At 44.5% G+C, this 22,361-nt stretch overlaps 1 protein-coding gene across 1 annotated transcript in view; it reads right to left on the bottom strand.

Moving 5' to 3' along the window:
* Window positions 1-3,422: 3,422 nt before the first annotated feature.
* The window catches only part of LOC115084923 (glutamate receptor ionotropic, NMDA 2B-like), a 447,028-nt gene continuing 428,089 nt past the window's right edge, over window positions 3,423-22,361 (bottom strand). Inside the window, exons 4-5 of the mRNA XM_029590346.1 lie at window positions 6,768-6,882; window positions 3,423-4,894 (exon numbers count right to left, since the gene is read on the bottom strand). Coding sequence (XP_029446206.1) covers window positions 4,865-4,894; window positions 6,768-6,882 — 145 coding nt within the window. The 3' untranslated portion in view covers window positions 3,423-4,864. The remainder of the gene's footprint in view (window positions 4,895-6,767; window positions 6,883-22,361) is intronic.

The following is a 22,361-nucleotide window of genomic DNA, read 5'->3' as shown; positions in this document are numbered from 1 at the left end:
TTTTGAGGGGACACTTTTTGCTGCTCTCCAGTTTTTGCCACCTGGTGGTGCCTAATGAATGGCCTAGCCATGGAAGGGGGTAGATATACTTATGCATACCTGATACGCACAGGTTATACAATACTATATTAGATCTCTGAGTGGCCATATAAGTGCATATATGGGGCCATGCAGAGTTCTTTGAATTAGCCTTTTAATTCATATTCAACAAAATCATTCCAAACAGCACTAACTTCCAGGACTAATGCCACAGCAACCCTTCCTATGAAAAGGCTGCATTGCAAATATATTGCAATGTGTCCCAGAACAACTCCTATTGGGAGATGCAGATAGAAAAACAGAAGAAGCTGGACTGCTACAGATCCCTTCACAGAACCTACATGATAGAATACCCTCATCTTGGTCACGCATGCAAAACACCAAAAAACCCTCATCAAATACAGAAGTGGCCACAAATTAGAAACAGGAATATATAGACAAAAGATTAATTGGAAACCGCAAGAAGCCAGAGTATGCATGCAATGCAGCATCAAAGAAATAGAAACAGAAATGCATTTCCTTCCAGTCTGTACAAAATACAAAGAGATCAGAGATGTACATTGCTTAAAACTTACAGAGGTAAAGACGTTCTACAAAATAACAAGCAGGAAAATCTCTGAATAACCGTGGTTGAAACAGTAGTTATAGCAGCAAAATATGTCGTAAACTACCACCTGACCAGAAATGCAATCTGACCAGGGACAATAAGGATCAGCACCAGAACCTGGAACTTGTCCTCTTTGTTGAAATTTCTGCACCCTGTAGTCTTATTTTAATCTTATTATCACGCTTATCTATTTTTTTCTTTCTACCCCCTTTTTATTTTAAACACTTTGGGGTTAATTTTGTAATACTGTACATGTGTTAGCTGACAAATCCGTGCATATGATACACCAATTTTCAAAGTGGTCTTATGCCCATAAGTCTGCTTTACAAGCTATCCCAGCAAATCAGCCCACAGAAGCTACACCTGCTGAAGTGTCTTCCCAAGGTTTTGTGGCATGTTTTGCAGAGGTAATGCACTAATGAGGCAGCATGTGTAAGGAAATTCAGTGATGGTGAATGTACAATTGTTGGGTTAATGTTGCAGCAAAGGGGGAAGGCAGCTACCCAGGCCAGTAGGGGCATTTCAGACATGGTGTAGGCAGGCATCATGGTCCAGGTCGGCAGTGAACTGGCACCTTGGATGGCGCAGGATGGGGGCGTTCCATACGCCTCAGGTCAGAGGCCCCCTTGCTTGGGGACAAAGCAGGGGGACAGGAGGGTCCCCCAAGATTTACCAAAAGTCCCTGGCGGTCCAGCGGGGGTCCGGGAGCAATCTCCTGCACTCGGGCCGTCAGCTGCCAGTAATCAAAATGGCGCCGATAGCCTTTGCCCCTCACTATGTCACAGGGGCTACCGGTGCCATTGGTCAGCCCCTGTCACATGGAAGGAGCACAAGATGGCGCCCGCCCCCCCCCCCCCCCCCCCTACACTGGTCCAGGCCCCGGCTCTGGCCCTGATCTCATTCATTCAGACAGGTCCCCCTCTCTTATACACACTTAGGTTCCTTGCCTCATTCATACATGCACCCATACACAGGCTCCCTCTCTCTCTCTCTCACTAACACCATTGCTCTCTCATACACACACAATCCCTCTCTCACACACAAACAGAGGCACCACTCGTGGCCTGCCAAGACTCTGTTTCTCTCTGCTGAGAGTGAGATGGGCTCAACCTGTGACCCATATGGCTGCTCTTTGCCGCCCCCTAAAGGCTGGTGCTCTAGGTGACCTCCTAGTTCACCTATTGAGACACACCGGCCCTGGGTGTGTGTGTGTGTGTGTGTGTGTGTGTGTGTGTGTGTGAATGGAAGGTTGCCTGGGATGGGTCTGTGTGTGAATGGGAGCCTGCCTGGTATGGGTGGGTAAGTGTGTGTGTGTGTGCACATGCATGCAAAGGAGCCTTCCTGGGATGAGCAGGGGATGTGTGTGTGAGAATGGGAGCCTGCTTGGGATTTGGATGGATGTGAATGGGAGCCTGCCTGTGGTGTGTGAGAGAGAGAAAATGGGTGCTGCAGGTGGATTCCAACCTGCCAGCAGCTGAAATGAAGATGAGGACCTGGGGCTGCTGGTAGATCCCAGTCAAAGAAGAACTGGAGATGCCTGCGGGTTTGTCTGAGAGGGAGCGTATGTGTGTATGAGCTGGATAAGTTTAAATATCATTACTTATTAGGCTAAGATTGCCGGATAGGTAGCTCCTCCCAGTTATGCCCCTTGGAACGCCTCTTTTTTATCTGGCTAGATTTTAGCCAGATAATGAATTATCCTGCTGCAATCCAGCTGCATAAGAGGCTGAATATGCCAAAACTTGCCATTTACATAGGATAACTTTAAGGTATCCATCTAAATAGCTTTTGACTATCTACCTCTAGGTGTCCTACTTTCTTCTCAGCAGCTTCCATTACTTTAGCAACAGAAATTGTAATTTTCTTATCCGGAGCCCAGCCCTTGGTACCATGTCTATTCTTAATGTCATGACGCCTAGTAGATGTTCTGACACGATGGCTCCTTAGAGGGTGTGCGTGGGGACTTTGCACCAGTTTTCACAATAAAAGTATGCTCACTTTGGCTTTGAAACTTGCCACAGGTACAAATATCCTGCGGACTTTTTTACCCCGAGGACAATGACATGTTATTTTCTTCTCCCAATTTAAGCATGCCCCCAGGAATGCCTCCTCTAAATATGGCTAACAGTACGCATGTTGTTGCACTGCAGGAGGGCAATATTCAGACAGCCAGTGTGTGTGCATAAATCACTATGTACACATGTAAAGGGCTTTAAAAATTCTCCTTCACATGAGCACAGAAATTAGTAAGTTATGCACTAATACCCTAGCATGCATGCTAAAGTAGCGTCTGAAGACTTTAGTAAGTGCTGTAATTAAGATGTGCCTGTATGTAAATGATTACTTAATAAACTGCAGATTAGGTGTATTTCATAACACAACAACAACAAAAACCACCCAATAATTATTATTGGGTGGTTTTTGTTGTTGTTGTGTATGTAAATGATGGCACATCATATGTAATTCGGGATTTAGTGTGTGCAACATTATAGTATACCATCCACCATCCAATAAAAGGTACAATTTAATGCCTATCTTGGACTAGAAGTTAACTTTTTTAGTGTGTGTGCTACAGAAAGGGCTCAGCTAAGGGCAAGCTTCGGAGCAAATGTGCAAAAGTTAATACTGTAAAATTTTACTAACAGGCCTTTGACTTGTAACACATCTTCCTACACTTCTATTGAGAAAAGAAAAAAAAACACCAGCAGATACTGATTTTTTTTTCAAACTTTCTTTTCTTTTTGTAATTCATATCCCATTTATTTATACAATGAAAATGCCTTTTAAAATAAAAGTGTAATGCATAACAGCTGGTATTCATATACTATTGTATACTCCACAGTGCAGAAGTCAGAATGAGGTCCACATTCAGCCGCTATAGGCTCTGCTGGCTATCTAGCTAGCTTATCCGGCTAAATTTATGACAGCTCTATGGGCCAACCAGAGTAAGCCAGATAAGTCATCCGGCTAAATCTGAATATCAAGTTAGCCAGATATGCCCCTGGAAAGCCCCTAACTAACACAGCTAAATTCTTCTCCTTCCTCTGCCTTTGCTCCTTCTTTCTCATTCTGTCAGATGCCGTACAGGAATGAAAACTTATTTTTGAGGATCAGTAGGGTAAAAAAAAATGGAATGAATACGTGTTGGAGTTAGTTCACATTCTCAGAGAGGAACCATGACACAGCATATCTGGGAAGAACAGAATCTCCTCCAGATGAAATGGTCAACAAGTGCATATAATTCCCTACCTGAAGAAGTGCAATATTCTGCCCTTGCAATAAGAAATGAAGAAATGGGTTTAAAACACAGTGGCAGCTTTCTTTTCATCTGGGCATTATTAACATCTGGATGAGCATCGCCTGCTTCCACCTCTGCTTAGGGCTGGAGGGTTACAGCAGTTCCTAATAATAATAACAACCCATCTCTTTCTCAGTGTTTCAGGAAAGGTGAAAAATCTAGCTCAGCCATGATTCTGATGCCAGGAAGCACTTGCCAAATGTACCACGTTGAGCTTGCCTGTCCCATAGTCACGCATGGTCATAAATGGAGTATCTCAGGGTCTGAACAAAAAGCAAATTGTCCGATCTTTAAACAGGTGCACTGCATCACAGAAAAAAGGGGGGGGGGGGGTCCTTCCTGGGCTTTTGCTGGACTGGCTGGCATTAATCTGGAGTCTGTTCCTTTTGAAAAATGTAAAATAAAATCCCCAGTCAGCCCTGATATTCCACTGGGACTCTTCGACTCTAATGCATGGAAGCAAAGGTCAGTATAAAGCTGCAGATCGCATTTCTTCACATGACTAACATAATACATTTTTAAGTAGCATCTGAGATTTATGCTTCCTTCCTTGGGACCGTACAGAAGGAGCTAGGGATGATATTGTCCGAATACACAAGTAAATAGTAGGTTGGATTACAACAGCAGTGTTTAATTTCAAAGATGTAAAGAGTTGTAAAGAAAAACCATAGAGAGTTATCTGTTTGGAGAGAGGTGAAAAAACTGAGGGAGACAAACAGCAAAATATATATCTATGGGGCGGGGCAATGTAAGGTAATGGATGAATAAACCAATGTCATTATGAAGTTCATTTGTGTTTGTTTCGAAGTGTTTGTTCATTTTGCCTGCAAATGCCTTAAGTTCTTGGCTAGGTCTGAAATTCTGTTTTTAGTATCCTGATCATAAAGTTCTTGTTGCAAGGGTCTGGCCTGCAAAAGTATTCATCCACAGGAGTGCCAGCTTGCTCTTCTCTGTCATGTGTTTAGAGATGTTAAAGTCCAGGAAAAGAAAACAGATCATTTTGGGTTAGATGTGGAAAAACATCTTGCGAAATTTCTAGCCTGAGAAAAGTTTCTTTTCCTTGAATTTTTCTGTTTGTTTTTATTTCTAGATGTGCTCTCTTGCATATGTGAAGGGTAATTCTCTCCTTTAACTTCTGACACAAATCCACTCAACCCCTTTGCACACAGAGGCAAAACATTGGAAAGGATGCCTAAACCTGGAAGAACAGTTTCAATGTCAGCAACAACTAGCTCTACATGACTGAGATATCAACAAAAGTGGCACATGATTCTGATGTTAGGAAAGACTGCTAATTAATAATCACGTAACTGAAAAGCAAATCAATGTGACTGCTCTACAGAATATGGACAGATGATATATGCTGAGACACCTATCCACCTCATATGCACATGCCCTTTGCAATGTTTGCTGAAGCTGCGAACATATCTGGGTGCACACAATTTGGGCACAGAGCTTCTTTTTCCAAACAGACCTCAGGTCAGAACTTTGATGCCTTCCAATTCCACTTCCTGCTTGCCTGCAACCCATCAGTTAAGCCTCAGTGAGTCCTCCAACCTGACTGCTGCAATCCTACTACATAAATAGGAGGTGGGTAGTGGGGGACGAGCAAAGGTGCAGCTTGCTCTTGTTCCCTGCCTTCTTCTAGTTCTTGCGCCTGTCTGCAGCCAATCAGCTGAATCCTCCTCCTGTGACCTGCCTTGAAGCACTGGGGAGAAGGCAAGCAGAACCTGCTGGGGTTTAGCTGCCTTACCTTTTTTTCCAGAATTTTACTCCTGCCTGTAGTCCAGCCAGTCAGCTGAGTCCTCCCTCTCCTGCAGTCTGCCTTGAGGTAGGCTCTGAGGTGGGGAGGGGTCAACTGCAGCAGAAGCTACACCTTTAATCTGATCTCAGGGCCTGCCTCTCACTGCTCTTGCCCATGCCTTGCACCACAGGAATGGTGTGAGAGACGGAAGAGAAAGGTAAGCAGGGGATAGATAGCGTTGGGGGTAGGGGGGAAGGTGGCATGTTGCTTGAATTTGATTTTGATGTCTGTCTCTTATCCTCTCCTTTTTCTCCTGTGATAAGTTTAGTGATGTTTTAATAGGGGGGGGGGGGGGGGGGGACGTCTGAGGTGGGATATAGGGGACCCTGTCCACTGGCAAAATTATGCCCACAACAGCAGTGCACACTCACATACCATCCAAAAAAAAAAAAAAACAGAGGGAACACTGGCCCTTAGAGTGAGTATACAGTGACAAGCACTGAAGTGCTCCAGACTCTTTCAGGGTAGCAGAGAATGAATTGTGGCGGGCTTTTGCAAACATGTAGCAGCTTCTTGCTTTTTAACAGCCAGCCCTGTCTATAGGATGCCTCTTCCACAGGTCTTGCAAGTACCTCCACTACAGCTGTCAACTCTGTTTTCTTCAACATTAGGTCCCTCATATTTTTTGTTAAAAACCAATAGCAACAAATTAATCTGGTCTAAGGCATTTCAGTAGAAAATACAGGCCTGTAAATTGTGGTCTGCCCATCTCTAAAACAACTTGCAAACACTGGTCAACTAATGCTTTATAAAATGTTAAAAAAAGATAAAAATATGAAAATGTATTTTCCAAGATGACCTGTAATTTACATAGGCGATAATTGTATTTGATCATAAAAGCTTCAGCTTTTTTTTTTAAGGCAACTTTTTCTCACCATGGAGGTGCTTTAAGCTGCAAGTTACCTCCTTATCTCACTATTCTCTTTTTTCCCTGCGACAACCCCTGTGTCACCCGGATACCTATGCACAGTACTTCTGTCTCCACAAACATACACAAACACAGCAGACTTGGCTCCTACCCGCTCCCATTTCCGCGTTCTGGTAAGGAGGATGATCACCAGCTTTGGATGCATTTGGTACCCATCCTGACTAAACGACAGGTTCCTGCCTTCATAGGTCACATTGATCAGGTATCTGAAAGAGAAGAAAACAAGGAGGAAAAAGAAAGTGATATCAGTGAATGGAGTATACCAAAGGAAACCTGGAATACATGACTTTATCCCCTGTGATTTCTAGAGAACTGCATGATTTTGTGATTGGCCCAGAATTTTCAGAAATTGGCTGTGAGCTTTTAGAGAAGGCTGCTAAGATCATGAAATGCGTCTTAATGAGCCACATGGCAAACACTGGTTGAACCCTTGTGTAGCGGCACCCCACCCCCCACCCCGTCTCCTCTGTTCTTCCTAGAAGGGGAGACACTGGGGAGTTCTTTCCCACTTTTCAACAGTAATGCTTTCACATACAGTACACCTTTTGGGAGAAGAATCCACACTCCATTTCTTATCTACTGCACCTCCTGGGGCATTTACCAGTTTTAATCCCTTCCAAGGAGAAACACGTTTGTCGGGATTTCTCAGATCATTGACCTTAACTTCCAAGATCCTGGGGATGGCTGCTGGGGACCTCTGTGACCCCTGCATGTCCCCAAAGCAAAAGTCAGCGTTGACAGCTCCCTCGTTATTTCATCTCTCCTACAAGACTCCAACGCCTAGAGATCCTGGCTCATAAACCAACTCTCACGCCATAGTGTGGTGGCAAGATTCCTCTCCTTTTCACTGACTATAGCAGATAGGCACACTGAAAGTAGGATACCAATTAGTCTCACTCTCCTCCTCCTCCAGGTACGCAGCTGGCTGCTGCTTTGGAATTCCAGAAAACCTCTTGGAATTCTATAATGCCCCAACTCTTAACAACGAGAGAGTTCTTTCCCTGTTCCTCCCTTGGAACTAAGAATTTCTACAGCTTCTGCCCTCACCTTCTCCCCGCAGGTTCTCTGGCAGGGATCTCTCACTAGGGTCTCTTTTTTCCCCTCTAAGGCCACTGCATTCCAGGCTCACACAGGTCGGTAGGGGGTGGTTGGGGTGTTGCTTTGGGTCTGGAAGATACCATTTCAATCCCCCTACTTAGGTCATAAATTGTAGTGGGGAATCCAGTAGGTTCCAACACGTTCAAAAATTCAAAAACAATATATCATTTTCAGATAAATTGCTGTATTTGATATCAACGCCTTGGTAGATATCTGCTGTACCCACAAAGTGAAACAGAAGGCCTTTCCACCTGTTAATCTGTGTGACATTCAGTAGGGACTCTCTTAACAGCAGAGGCTGCCTAGAACTAACAGCGTCTATCCTGAAGTAGAGCCTGCTACCACATAGTCTGTCTCGTAACCATATCTTACTGTGTAAAGTCAGGGATATTCCATTTGCAGAGCATTCCAGGAGAATGAACGGTGAGAAACGGTTCATGCTGTTTGAACTTTTAAAGCATTGAAGGATAGTCCGGCCTGGTAGCCCAGAGACAATGCTAGGTCCTGCCATGAGGAGGACCAAAGTTTTGATTGCCAGACTGAGCTCCTCCTCTCTGCACCAGAGGGGGGTGAGTATGCTGCAGAGGCTGCTTTCACAGCTCCCAGCTGGAGGGGAATTGCAGTCATAACTGAACTCTGATACCTGGTGGCTGAGTAAAGAGAGCGCCTGTACCAGCTCCAGGGGACCTTTCACCCCCCCAACACACACACAAACAAATTGCTTGGGTGAAATTCTGGCTCCCTGTTGCTATGCCTTGGCTGTGAGGTTTGCCGAGTCGGAAAGTCACATGTTTTGCACAAGATGAGATTCCCTGTGAGAGGTGGCAGACTGGCACTAAAATAGCTAGACAGGAAGTGCCACCAGAGCTCTGGTTCAGCTCTCATGTGCGGTGATAAGGATCCAGTTTTAAAGTGAACTGGCTCAAGCACATGGTAATTATTTGTGCTGTTTATTGAAGCCCTGCTATTACAAATAGCAATTACCTGTAATGAACAAAGGGACCAGACAATATGACATGTGACATCTGTATTAAGTGATAATTTGTGGTAAGTATGGGATCCCCTGATGATGTTACATGCAGTGCTGGCTTGTCTGTCCCGTAAAACATACTGCAGCAACCTCCTCCAGTCCTCCGGAAGCACATTAAATACACATTAAAAGTAATAAGTGAACTCACCCAGCTTAACATTATTATTCCCAGAAACACCCAAGGAACTTCCTAATGATTCGCCACTTATTAGAAAGTGATGTTCACGCCTAATATAACTCCCTTTCCGTCTGACAGCTATGTACAAGTCTCATAATCTGCAAGGGTTTATAGCTCCCTATCTGCCAGCACTGTTCCCCCCTCTAGAAAAGATACCTTAGGTATTAAAGAAGACACGCTACCGATAGCCCTTGAAATAAAAACTGACCTGCCTAGTTTTTAGCATTTATTTCTTAAAATGTATGTATTACTGTTCACTTACCACAGGAGGCTGTGATTTCAGAAACTGCACTGTTTTTCAAATCAAAGGCCTTTCTTTTAAGAAGTGTTTAATGTGATATCACAACAGTGGGAACTTGCTGCTGATGTCACAGCAGGAAATGTTCACCAGTCAACAACTAAACTGGGGATAAGCTCCAAAAGGGCAGCCACTACCTGCTGCCTGAACTGCAGACCTTGCTGTGGTGCCTGCTCTGACTCAGAAAGGGAGGGCGGCATCCGTAGAAAAAGACAAGGCCTTAAAATGGCAGTGAAAGGGAACTGCATATCTTTCCCTGCCCCTGAGGCCTGCTAAGTCAATTGTCTCAGCCTTCCACCCACCCTAGGCTGAGCTCTTACCAGAGGTAATTAATAGAAGTTAATAGAGGCAAGCACCACTGAGGACGTTTGTCTAATGTTAATGTAAGATCCCTTCCCCCCAAGAGGTCTAAGAAAAAAGTGAAAAAGTAAACCTCTCCAGGTGACAAAATTGCACGTCGTTGGATACAGGTTTGTCATGGGATAGGATTCATTTCCCAAAGAAGAACTTTTCAGCCAAGTTTTAAAAATATGCACAAACAGGAAAGCCTCACATAACACTGAAATCAATCGCTTCCCAGACCAATAAATCCAACCAGTCCTAGCTTTAGAGTTCAGCTAGGAGTTTGAAGGCCTGCAATTGAAGTATGCCAGCATTACAGCTACCTAGGCTATACAGTCATACACACAAACAAAACCACAATATATACTCACAAAACACACTCATTGTGCATATGCACACACACACACACACACACAAAGCAATCACCATACCAACTGTATCCAACATAAGGTACAGTACACATACATTATCCAGAGACACATACTACACAAAGACCGATGCCGTACACGAAGCCCACACAGGGTACAGCAAGAGTACACATACATCTTGCCATCGGCAGTTGCTGGAGGAAGAAAAGGCAATCTGTAAGTGACACATTTCTCCAACTATCATGAGTCTCTAATTAGACATTTCTCAGCAATGTCACAGTGCCGGAGAACTCATTATGGCTTCCCTCAGGAGTGACAGGGTGTTAGATGAATAGGAAAAGAGAGAGAGCGCGTGTGTGAGGAGAGCATAAAGGGTGGGAGAGGGATAAAGAGAAGAGGGAGAACCGTGAGCCCTGTTTTCAAGAGACAAAAAAGTGTTGGAAGCATAGAGTGAAAGAAACCATTTTGAGTACAGAGTTGATTTATTTTTAACCTCAGTAAGAGCCAACAGAGATCACAACATTTTATGTTTTCCTACTTGACTGTGTGGCAGAGCCACTGAATATTTACAACTGGAAGGCTGCATGATTATCTAAGAATGAAAGGCAAGTGCTGTGCAGCTACTTCAGTGGGTTTAAGGCGAGACACAATGGACATGACTGATAAAGACATTAGGAGTCAACAAAAATAAATCTTAAAAAAAAAAAAAACCACCCACCAGCTTTAAAATTTGAAGGAATAATTATGTTGTACTGTCTCATGCTACATATGCATTACAACCAAACAAAATGACAGTTCGCCTTATACCCTACCACCTTGATTACAGCCTGGGGGAAAACCACCATCTTAAATTGCCCAGTGGCAGCGCTGTATACTGCCATGGAGAGCATACAGGTTTACTCCCGGACTCTGTTTCTTGCTACGTGGATGGCGGGTGCTAATAGGGTCGACAACTCCAGCTATACCTCTTCCTAGAGATTCCATGACAAGATATAATGGCTTTAGGATCAAGGACCAATTTCCTATCAAGGGGAGCTCTCCACCTTGCTGAGACACCCTTTGTTTTCACAAAATAATTTAACAAGGGCTCCTGACAGCCTCTGAGAGCCCCCTTCAGCACATCACATGGCTTTTGAAACAATTGATCTATTATACTTATACCCTTTCTACCAGTCCCAAAGGATTGCCCAAAGCAGATTAACAATACAATCATTATAAAAGCATAACAACAAAAAATAAAAAACGTATTCAACGAAGTCTAATTTCCTATTTTCACTAGGGACCAAACTGGTTACAACATAATAGAAACATACAATAAAATTAAACAAAAATAACCAATACAATATACAAATTATAAAACACTTTAAAATCTAAACATAATACATCTAACCACCTCAAGCAAATCTGACTAATATGCCCAGAGCCCAGCAAATAAATATATCAGCTTTCAACCAACCCCACAAAACTTCTTTATTAAACATTTTTCCTAGTACCAAGGCCTTAAACCAGTCAACCTAAAGCAGAATAACAAACTCCAGCCACCCCCAAAGGAGCGACCCAATTTGGGTCATCCCTTCAGAGACATTCTGCCCCCACAGCAGGCTGCCTTTTCAGGTCAGCCTATGATGAGATCTTCAGGAGAAGACAGAGTCAAGTGTTCCTCTGCGCCCACTGTAGTTGCCCCATACAGCCAGTAGAGGGGATCTGAGATATTTTTCAGCATCTGGGGAAGCATAACAAATCTCCTACTCCCATGGCACTTCAGTTTACTTTCTGCTGTCTTTTCCCCTGCTGTGGTATGCAGCAGCAAGTGCGCTGATCAGGGGAGAAAAATACAATCATATTACCCCGATCTTGATATTGTTACATTGGCTGCCAATAAAATATCAAATTCAATATAAGATTCTAAGCACCATTCACACAATTATAAATAATAAAGATGCAGACTGGCTGGGAGCAGCACTGCTTTTCCATACCCCTCAAAAAAATTTACGATCAGCTAACAAAGCCCTGCTGAGCATCCCATCCATTCGAAGTGCTCATCTATCAGAAGTATGAGATAGAGTACTCTCAATTGCTGGGCCAAGGTTATGGAACTCGCTACCTGAAGAGTTAAGAATCCAAAAAGATCAAAATTATTTTAGAAAAGGATTAAAAACTTGACTATTTAAAATTGCTTTCGAAACTGAACAGAGAGGAGAACAGCTTGATATGGAGTATAGTATGAGTAAAGGTTAAATTGTAAGAACTGTCTTTGATTTTATGTATTTGGTTTTATTTTTTTATTTTAATTTATGAATGTGAATTCTGTGAATCGTTGTGACTGTCTAATAGAATAACAGCATATACATAAATAAATAAACAGGTTGAAACCTAATTACAAAGTTTGACCCAACAGAAAATAAACACCACTGGGCATGTCAGACTACTGACATTCACAAAGTTTAAGGATATTTAGGCAGCTCGTTAGGATTCGATGCATAAAGATGTCCAAAGTCATATATTTGTAGTGCAGAAATCCAAGGGAGCAGTGTACAGAGAGGATGAGATACAGGTGTGCACCAAACAAGCAATCTCAGGACAGGCTCTGATTCAGATATAAACAACTAGGCAATTACCTAGGGTGCCAAATATCCAATCCAAAGAGAAATGCAACTGTGCCAAGGAGGGGCCTGTTCCTATCATCCGCATATACATACTGATAGATACATCAGCGAAAAGAGAAAAGTCCAAAGTGGTATAGTGAAATTGAAAGATGAAAATGATCAATATGTGGAGAGAGACGAAGAAATGGCAGAAATATTAAACGAATACTTCAGCTCTGTGTTCACTAAAGAAGACCCTGGAGAAGGACCATCTCTACACAACAAGAAACTGGAGGGAAGCGGAACAGAGGAAAATCCATTTACAGTAGATAATGTATGGGAAGAGCTAAAGAATCTGAAAGTGGACAAAGCCATGGGGCCTGATGGGATTCATCCAAGGATACTGAGGGAGCTCAGAGATGTGCTGGCGGGACCGCTGTGCGACCTGTTCAATAGATCCCTAGAAACGGGAGTGGTGCCGAGTGATTGGAGAAGAGCGGTGGTGGTCCCGCTTCACAAGAGTGGGAACAGAGAGGAGGCTGGTAACTACAGACCGGTTAGCCTCACTTCAGTGGTGGGAAAAGTAATGGAGTCACTGTTGAAAGAGAGAATAGTGAACTATCTACAGTCGGGAGAATTGATGGACCAGAGGCAGCATGGATTCACCAGAGGAAGATCCTGTCAGACAAATCTGATTGACTTTTTTGACTGGGTAACCAAGGAATTGGATCGAGGAAGAGCGCTCGATTTCATATACTTGGATTTCAGCAAAGCTTTTGATACGGTTCCGCACAGGAGACTGGTGAATAAAACAAGAAGCTTGGGAGTGAGTGCCGAGGTGGTGACCTGGATTGCAAATTGGTTGACGGACAGATGACAATGTGTGATGGTAAATGGAACCTTCTCTGAAGAGAGAGCGGTTTTAAGTGGTGTACCGCAAGGATCGGTGTTGGGACCGGTCCTGTTCAATATCTTTGTGAGCGACATTGCGGACGGGATAGAAGGTAAGGTTTGTCTTTTTGCGGATGACACTAAGATCTGCAACAGAGTGGACACGCCGGAAGGAGTGGAGAGAATGAGACGGGATCTAAGGAAACTGGAAGAGTGGTCGAAGATATGGCAGCCAAGAAGTGCAAAGTCATGCATATGGGGAGTGGAAATCCGAATGAACTGTATTTGATGGGGGGGGAAAGGCTGATGTGCATGGAGCAGGAGAGGGACCTTGGGGTGATGGTGTCTAATGATCTGAAGTCGGCGAAACAATGCGACAAGGTGATAGCTAAAGCCAGAAGAATGTTGGGCTGCATAGAGAGAGGAATATCGAGTAAGAAAAGGGAAGTGATTATTCCCTTGTACAGGTCCTTGGTGAGGCCTCACCTGGAGTACTGTGTTCAGTTCTGGAGACCGTATCTTCAAAAAGACATAGACAAGATGGAGGTGGTACAGAGAAGGGCGACCAGGAAGGTGGAGGATCTTCATCGGATGACGTACGAGGAGAGATTGAAGAATCTAAATATGTACACCCTGGAGGAAAGGAGGAGCAGAGGTGATATGATACAGACTTTCAGATACTTGAAAGGTGTTAATGATCAAAAGACAATGACAAACCTTTTCCATAGGAAAAAAATCAGCAGAACCAGGGGTCACGATTTGAAGCTCCAGGGAGGAAGATTCAGAACCAATGTCAGGAAGTATTTCTTCACGGAGAGGGTGGTGGATGCCTGGAATGCCCTTCCGGAGGATGTGCTGAAGACCTTAACTGTGAAGGACTTCAAAGGGGCGTGGGATAAACACTGTGGATCCATAAAGTCAAGATGCTGCCAATGAAGAGTGGGTGACTCACCAGAATGATGGCTACTGCCTGGAGTCAATACCCTTATTAAATAAACATACACATGCTTACTGTGACTCCAACATCGCTCTAAGCTTCAACAACAAGAGGAAATGTGGAAAAAAGGATTTGCACTCACAAAGAGGGGAGTAGCTGGCTTGTTACGGCGGTTACTACCCCAAATCAAAAAAGCCTGATACTTCACTTTCAATGCATATACAGCATAGTTCTCTGATTCAACGGCAGGGGAGAAGAAAAACTGATACTTCACACATCCAGCAGAGCTCTCTGCTTCAACGGCAGGGGAGAAGAAAAGAGGGTTCGCACTCACAAAGCAGGGAGTAGCTGGCTTGTTACGGCGGTTATTACCCGAAACCAAATGTGCCTGATACTTCACTTTCGATGCACATCCAGCATGGCTCTCTGCTTCAACAGCATGGGAGAAGACTGATACTTCACGCATATCCAGCATAGCTCCCTGCTTCAACAGCAGGGGAGAAGAAAAACAACTAATAAGGGCTGTATAACATAATCTGGGTAAAACAAATAAGCATGGGTGTAGCTTGCGTATTGCGGCGGCTACTACCCCTAACGAATCAAGCTAGATATTTCACTTGGATGCAGCTCCATCACTGCTCTCTACATTAAAGGTGGGGGTGGAAGGGAAATAGAACCAAGAGCTAAGAGAAACAGATAAGTATGAGAGAAAAAATGTGTGAAGCTTGCTGGGCAGACTGGATGGGCCATTTGGTCTTCTTCTGCCGTTGTTTCTATGTTTCTATATGTTTATGTTTTATTGTAGCTCATATTGATCTTTGTGTTAGATTTGTGGGAATTGAAGAAAAAAATAAATTAAAATAAAGGGGTGATGCTATGGCATTCGAGGACCTTGGAGGGGTGGGTGAAGGGGCTTTCCCCAGTTTCTGATCTCCAGGTTCTCCCATCCCTGCCTATGGATGCCAAAATTTCGTACCTGGCCCTGTTTCAGGGTGAATGTATCTGAACTTCTTGAAGTTGCGAAACAATGACAAAATGGTGATCAGAGTCAGCGGAACGCTAGAATACATAGGTAAAGGCATAGCTGGTAGAAAAAAGAACGTGATAATGCCTTTGATTCTTGAACATGTCATTGGCAAAACCTCATTTGGAGTACTGCACCCATTTCTGAAGACTCTCTCTCCAAATGGATAGAGCAGTGTTTTCTAAGCCTCAACTATCACATGACAGGGCAAAGGAACACTGGAGGTCAACCAGCGCCAGTTTGATTATGGAATTGTGGCCAGAGTATAAGGGGCACTCCAGCATCCACCAGGCCTTAATATAAGTGCACAGGAGCCCCCCTAGGGGCCCCGGAGGAGGGGGGGCTGGGGATTGTAATCTTTTAACAAAGGAAGGGTTTTCATCACTGGGGGTGGGGCTTGCATAGGGGAATTTTCCTTACATTATTTTCCTTTGGCTGCCTCAGGAAGGGGTGGGGGAGGGGTCTCAATCGACACACACCCCCCCCCCCCACACACACACACATACACTGATTTTACACCAGTGGTGGAGGACCAGGGGGCTCCATTGTCCTTTTCAAAAGATGGTGGCCCCAGGATATAGCACCATCATTGGTCATTATTTCCGGGGATCAACTAACCTGCAATATTTTATTTCCCAGGAAAATATTGCAGGATTTGCTAACCTGTAGTACTCAATACTGCAAGTTAGTGAATCCCTCTGGGGAAAGTACTGCAGCTTAGTAAATACAGCCTTTAATTTGTAAACTCTCTGGGGACAGGGAAATAACTAAGATACCTGAATGTAATCTGCAGTGAAGTTGCTGACTAGTCACAAAAGGAGGAATATAAACCAAATTAAATTAAATTATTGTTCCACAAAAAAGTAACTGCACAAATGTGTTCCTTGTTTTGCTGCAGGTGCTTTTTCAAGGCAAAAATACATTGCAGTTTTGATTGTTCAAAACTTCCCATGTGCCTCCCTTAACCAAACCCGACCTCAGGTACACTTCCACACATACATGGGTAAAAATACCTGCGTTGTGTTATGCTTCTGGCCACTGTGCGGCCTTCCCCTCCATATGAGGACTCCAGTGAGCCCGGCTCTGAACTGCACTCTCCAGAACATCCCTGGTTTCTTGCTTCAGCCAGTCCTACAGTCTCTGTGCCACCAGAGGACCATCATGAGCTCACTCCCCTGGCTGGCTAAGCTTCTCTTGCCTGCCTGCAACACTCCCAGGCCCCAGTCCTATTTAATAGAAATGTGAATCGGAACCAGAATCGGTTCGGATTCCAGTTCCGTTTCACATGTGGTTTTTTTTTCATCGGGCCCAATCGCGGTTTTGTTTATCGGCTGTGCCCGAGCTGATAAACAAAAAACCCACCCTGACTCTTTAAAATGAATCCCTTTGCTTTCCCCTCCCTCCCGACCCCCCCAAAAACATTTTATAGGTACCTGGTGGTCCAGTGGGGGTCCCGGGAGTGATCTCCCGCTCTCGGGCCGTCGGCTGCCACCAATAAAAATGGGGCCGATGGCCTTTGCCCTTACCATGTGACAGGGTATCCGTGCCATTGGCCGGCCCCTGTCACATGGAGGGAGCACTGGATGGCCGGCACCATCTTTAAAAATGGCGTGGGCCATTCAGTGCTCCTACCATGTGACAGGGGCCGGCCAATGGCACGGATACCCTGTCACATGGAAAGGGCAAAGGGCCATCGGCGCCATTTTGATTAGTGGCAGCCGACGGCCCGGGAGCCGGAGATCCCCCAAAACGATAAGAGAACCCTCACGAACAATATCGTGGGGTTTTCCTATCATTTCGGGGGAGCTACTATTTTGAAAATATTGACGATATTTTCAATCGTCCGAAGCCTGATTCACATCCCTACTATTTAACCCTGTCTACCCTCTGCCTCAGTGCTTCGGCATCGAGTTCATTTCGGCTCTTTGCTCTAGCCACTCCTGTCTTGCAGCCTTTCCAGGACTTTCCTTGTTTTGCCTCGTAGCCTCCAGGCCTTCTGACTCCTGTTTGGCTTTGCCTTGTCCCTTGGCCTTTAGGCCTTCTGATCTCTGCCATGCCTAGGCTTGTCCTGTGGCCTTCCACTCTGTTCAGGCCTAGCCCTGAGGCTTCCTTAGACTCTTCCTGACTCTAGGCGTCTCTCTGCATCCCTGACCTAGCCCTGAGGCCTCCCAAGTTCGCTTCCTGACTCTAGGCCTTTCTTTGCCTTGCCCTTCAGGCGCTTTCTGCATTGTCAACTTCGGGCTTTGTGTTCCATGTTATGTGGTGTCCTTGTCCTGTTCTGTCTTGTCCTGTCTTTATCTGTCAATGCCCTAGACTCTGTTCCAGTTGTTTCAGTTCCACACTTACCTACACTCCGGTGAAGTGTTCCAGTTCACGCTTACCTGCATGCAGCTCCAGTCTGTTCCTGTGCTCCAGTCAATAATACTACTCTGTTCCTGTTCTCTAATCCTGTCTGTATATAATTCCTTGCTCCAGCTTCACTGGACTGACCAAGCCCAAGCTCCAACATTCATGCCATCCTGCACCCCCAAATAAATGTTACTGCATTAACATTATAAAAATTGAGTTTTGTGTAAATGAGTGCCTGATTCACTTAGGTTTTTCTTCAATTCTGTGTCTACAGGAAAAATGCGTAGTGAATCAAGCCCTGAGTGTCCTCTTTCAATTTCTTCCTTCTTAACCATAGCATGTCTTATGCTAGCTGGACTGTGCTCTGTAGTAATGTTATCAAACTAACAAGAAGCTGATGAGATACATCTGATTCTATATTCAATATTCATTTTAGGGAATCCCTATGATTTTGCTAGCAACCGTGTCCTAGAGCCTGATCTCTGCTTGTTGGGGGCTACCGGATAGTCCTGGAGGTATGGCAACCTGAGGTGCTGGGGGTGCTGTGGAGGTGGTGCCCACAGCAGCCTGTGAGTGAAAGAGTTCAAAGGCCTGCTGGCTTGCCTCAAGGTCACACCTGTGCCAAGTTGCAAAGGGTGCTGGGATTTGTGCCTCACAGGTAGGAGTGGGAGTGGGGAATGATCACTGTGACGGCTGGGACAGACAGGAGAGCACAAGAGGGAATAACATTTTAAAAAATTTAAAAAATGGGAAACAAAACCTGGTAGTGGTGAATGAAGACTCAAGGAGCTATAGTGCCAATTTGGACAGGTTCTGACTGGGATGGAAACATGAGGAATAAGAAAGAAGGCTGATGTGTCAAAAAAATCCCAAAGCAAACAAATAGGGACCTTCGCTTTCAGTTTTTATTTTATATTTCCTGGAAATGTATAAGTGTTTCTATAATGAACAAAACCGGGAGAAAATCCCAACTGCTTTGAGTTTATCAGCTCTGATGACTTCCGATCTGTTTCTATTTGATAACTGCGAGTCTGTCCCCTCCAAAATTGTAATTGGTTCTTGGATTTCTGCATCCCTAATAAATGATTTTCCTTTTTTTTTTTTTTATTAAAGTAAGGCTGCTATACCTTTGACCATTTTTCCAAATTATCTTTCTTCGATTTACGCCCTCTGGTATGTCTTTTCTGTTGCAAATGTTGATATAATCTGCAGTCACTCCCTTCTAACCTTTCCCAGATGTCACTTATAAAGACACTGAAGAGCTCTGAATCTAGCACTGATCCTTGTGGCAATACGCTGATCACTTCCCCTACATCACAGCTGACTCCATTGATTTTCTCTGACTTCTGTTGCTCAAGTCAGTTCTCACCCACTTTATACTTTTTTTTTTCTCCCAGCTCCCTGACTGGCTAACGTGCTCACCAGTCTTCTGTGCAAAAAAGTGCGAGAAGCTTTACAGAATCCAGATCGGTCAAATCCACTCCCGCATCCCCCCGCCCTCCCGTTAATCCTTCAGACTAGCTGGGAACCTGTTGTAACCCACAAGTCTGGTTATATCATCCAACAGCACCCAGACAGAGTAGCTCTCTCAGAGCTCCGAAAATGTACATGAAGAAAAGTGGTCACCTGCACAGAGAAGCAGTCTCTTCTTAACAGAAGGATCTGCTCGTATCAGTGACACTGGGAGCAGATAATGGTGGATAACCTTTCAACATGTAAGGAGGATCTTACTTGTATAGGTGCCCCTTACCAGTATAGAGAGTCAGTGGTCTCCACAGAACCTGCCCATGAGTGATACTGGAATAGAGTAGGAGTGCTTTAGAGAGGTTTCATAGTGGGAGGTATCATGGCTCTGGCCTAGGAGTTAAGTTTGCAGTGCCAAGAAAAGTACACTGGCCAAACTCAGTCTCTGCCTAATGCCCTCATTTGCAAAGGACTTTCAAGTGAGGCTGATAAGCAGTACATGCAGTTTTCAATGCCCGTTTTCTGTTCGCAAAACTCCTTGCTGAGTCAGCAGTATGTTTTGCGCGCAGAAAATGCACGTTCAAGTTCAGGCAGAAAGGTGCGTTCTGCCTCAGCCTGTTATTCTTTCTTTTTCTGACCTGTTTGGTGCGCTAATCCTCCTCAGTGTGCTGCTGTGGATTATGGTTTTTTTTATTGCCATCAGTGACCAATAAAGACTTATGTTGGACAACTACTTTGGTGGGCAGTGTTGTGTTTTTGCGACTTTGATGGGACTGGCGTGCGGAAGAGCTCTAGAAGAGAGAAAACCCCAAGGTCCTTGAAAAAATGACTTTTTTTTTCCCTCTTGTGCAGGAAGAGCTTGGGAGGCATGGGTACTGCTCTGGGCCATGACCCTCCCAGTGAGTCCATGTCCCTCAGTAGAAACTGGGGCAAGGGCTACGAAAAGATTTAAACATCAGAAGTTAAACAGAAATTGGAAATTAAAAGGGAATCAGAACAATTATATTCATTCTAACTGCAAATTGAATTCTTAAAAAAAAAAAAAAAAATTGGTAGCTCTGCAGTTTTAAAGTAACCTCTGGCCTTGTGAACGTATACTAAGTGCAGAGACATCAGCCGAAGTATTTCAAAACTGCAGAACATACCTGAAAAATAAAAATATTCCCATAGACTTCCATTTCATGTGTTAGGAAATCCCAAATGCCTTACGTCAATTGAATATACATGACAGTCTCCTGATTTTATTGCAGTTCCTTCCTTACAATAGCTGTGATTGTGAGACTAGGGGTAGGGAAAAAAAAAAAAACAAAACCCTAGCAAATTCTCAAGGTGAGAAAATAAAGTGTGGAATCCCTCTCAGGTGTTAAAAAAAAAAAAAATCAAAAGCATTTGCAAGCATTCTCTCTCTGCCCTTCCCCTCAACTGATCTTCCATGAGCTTCTCTTAGGCTGGGAGCTGGAAGACTGAGGCATTTAATGAGTTTATTCTTTCCTTTCTGTTTCTAATAACTCTTCGGCTGTGGTGCTGGAAATATAGTAGTAACAGTTTTAAACAGGCAGGGTTTAACTTGTGGGTAAAGGGCATGGAGTGCAGTTACAGCACTTTGCAAATTTAAGAGGCAGAGCCAAGCAGGGGATGTGCTTCCCCTTCAGGCAGCCTGCGGAGGAGAGGGGTGAGCTGGAGTGGACAGAGCAGAGAACGGCCCCTCTGCTCCCTGATTCAGCCCCTCCCCTTTTGTTCTACGGGGAACAGGAGGGGAAGGGGGCGTTACTGGGTGGTGTGCAGTCAGGGCCTTCATGGGACTCGGTGAATCCCCGGCCCTCACCGTTTTTTTCCGATTTCTTTTTTCAAGACGGGCAGTGATAAACCAAACCCCTGTCCTAGCCAACACTGTACTCAACCATGCAATATACTTCATCGACTCCCAGCCGGCAGCAGGAGTTGCATTTAATTGAACAGGATTGGCCCCCGCGGCAGCAGGAGGGAACTTTGCATCAACGCAACTCCTGCTACAATCCATGCCACAAAAAGACCCAGGATCCAGCAGGCCGCCAGCAGAGACCATCCAGTTGGCGGCTGAAGAAGAGAGGAGACCCTGCAACTCGGCGGTGGCCACCAGCAGGGCCCATCCCGTTGGCAACTGAAGACGAGTCCCGGCAGGCTGCAGCGGAGCCCATACCCCCGTAGCTGAAGAGAGGACCCATGACCCGGTGGCAGGACGAAGAGGCAGAGAAGAGAGTGGGAGACCCTCATCCTGCGTGAGTGAGTGAGAGTGTGTGTGAGAACAAATAGGGTAGGAGGGAAAGAGAGCCACTCACTGTGAGAGCGTGCCTATGTGTGTGTGTGTGTGTGTGTGTGAAGAAAGAGCCCCTGAGTATGAGAGAGTGCCTGTGTGTGTTTGTGAAAAAGAATGAACACCTGGGTTAGAGTGTGTGATGGGCAAGAGAAAGAGGATTACATTTTGTGTACCCTTCCCCCCCCCCTCCCCCCAACTAACCCAGGACAATTGAGAACTGGTAGATGACTTTTAATTAGTGTGCCATATCCTGATACTACTTGTAGCCCATTGCAATGCAAGAGGAAGGGGAACGAAGTTTGTGTACATAAAAAAAAAGCTGATACCAATTTCTAATCCTATAAATTACTTATGTTTGTATATTACTTTTCACACCTTTTTGTTTTTTCTGTTTTCAATTTGATTCAAGGTATGTGCTTACTCTTTTTTTCTAGTTTGTACTAACATATTTGCAGGGTTACCTTTTCATAGTGCTACGGTTTGAGTGCCGGCGGTTAGTGTTGTTTTGGTATGGAAATTTTTCTATATTGTAATTGTTTATTCATAGCTTTCTGAGAGCCAAGCCTACACCCAATGCATGTTCCAAAATGCATAATGCCGTATGGATTCCAACTGACTTTTGTATGTTGGGGAGAGGGCACAGAAGGAGCAAGACTGATGAAGACTTGCGGGGGGGTGGAGTTGAGCGAGACAATCTCCTCAATAAATATCACTGCACGCCACCGGTGTTTCTGAAGCAAATACTGCAGAGTAAAGTACAGACCCAAAAAGGGTTTGAATTAGCACAACTCCACAGCTTATTATAAGTTATAGTGCCAGTCGTCA

Source organism: Rhinatrema bivittatum, chromosome 2 (genome assembly GCF_901001135.1).
Source record: "Rhinatrema bivittatum chromosome 2, aRhiBiv1.1, whole genome shotgun sequence".
NCBI lineage: Eukaryota > Metazoa > Chordata > Amphibia > Gymnophiona > Rhinatrematidae > Rhinatrema > Rhinatrema bivittatum.
Note: the sequence above shows the minus strand (reverse complement) of the source record. Positions and strands in the feature narration are given on the sequence as shown.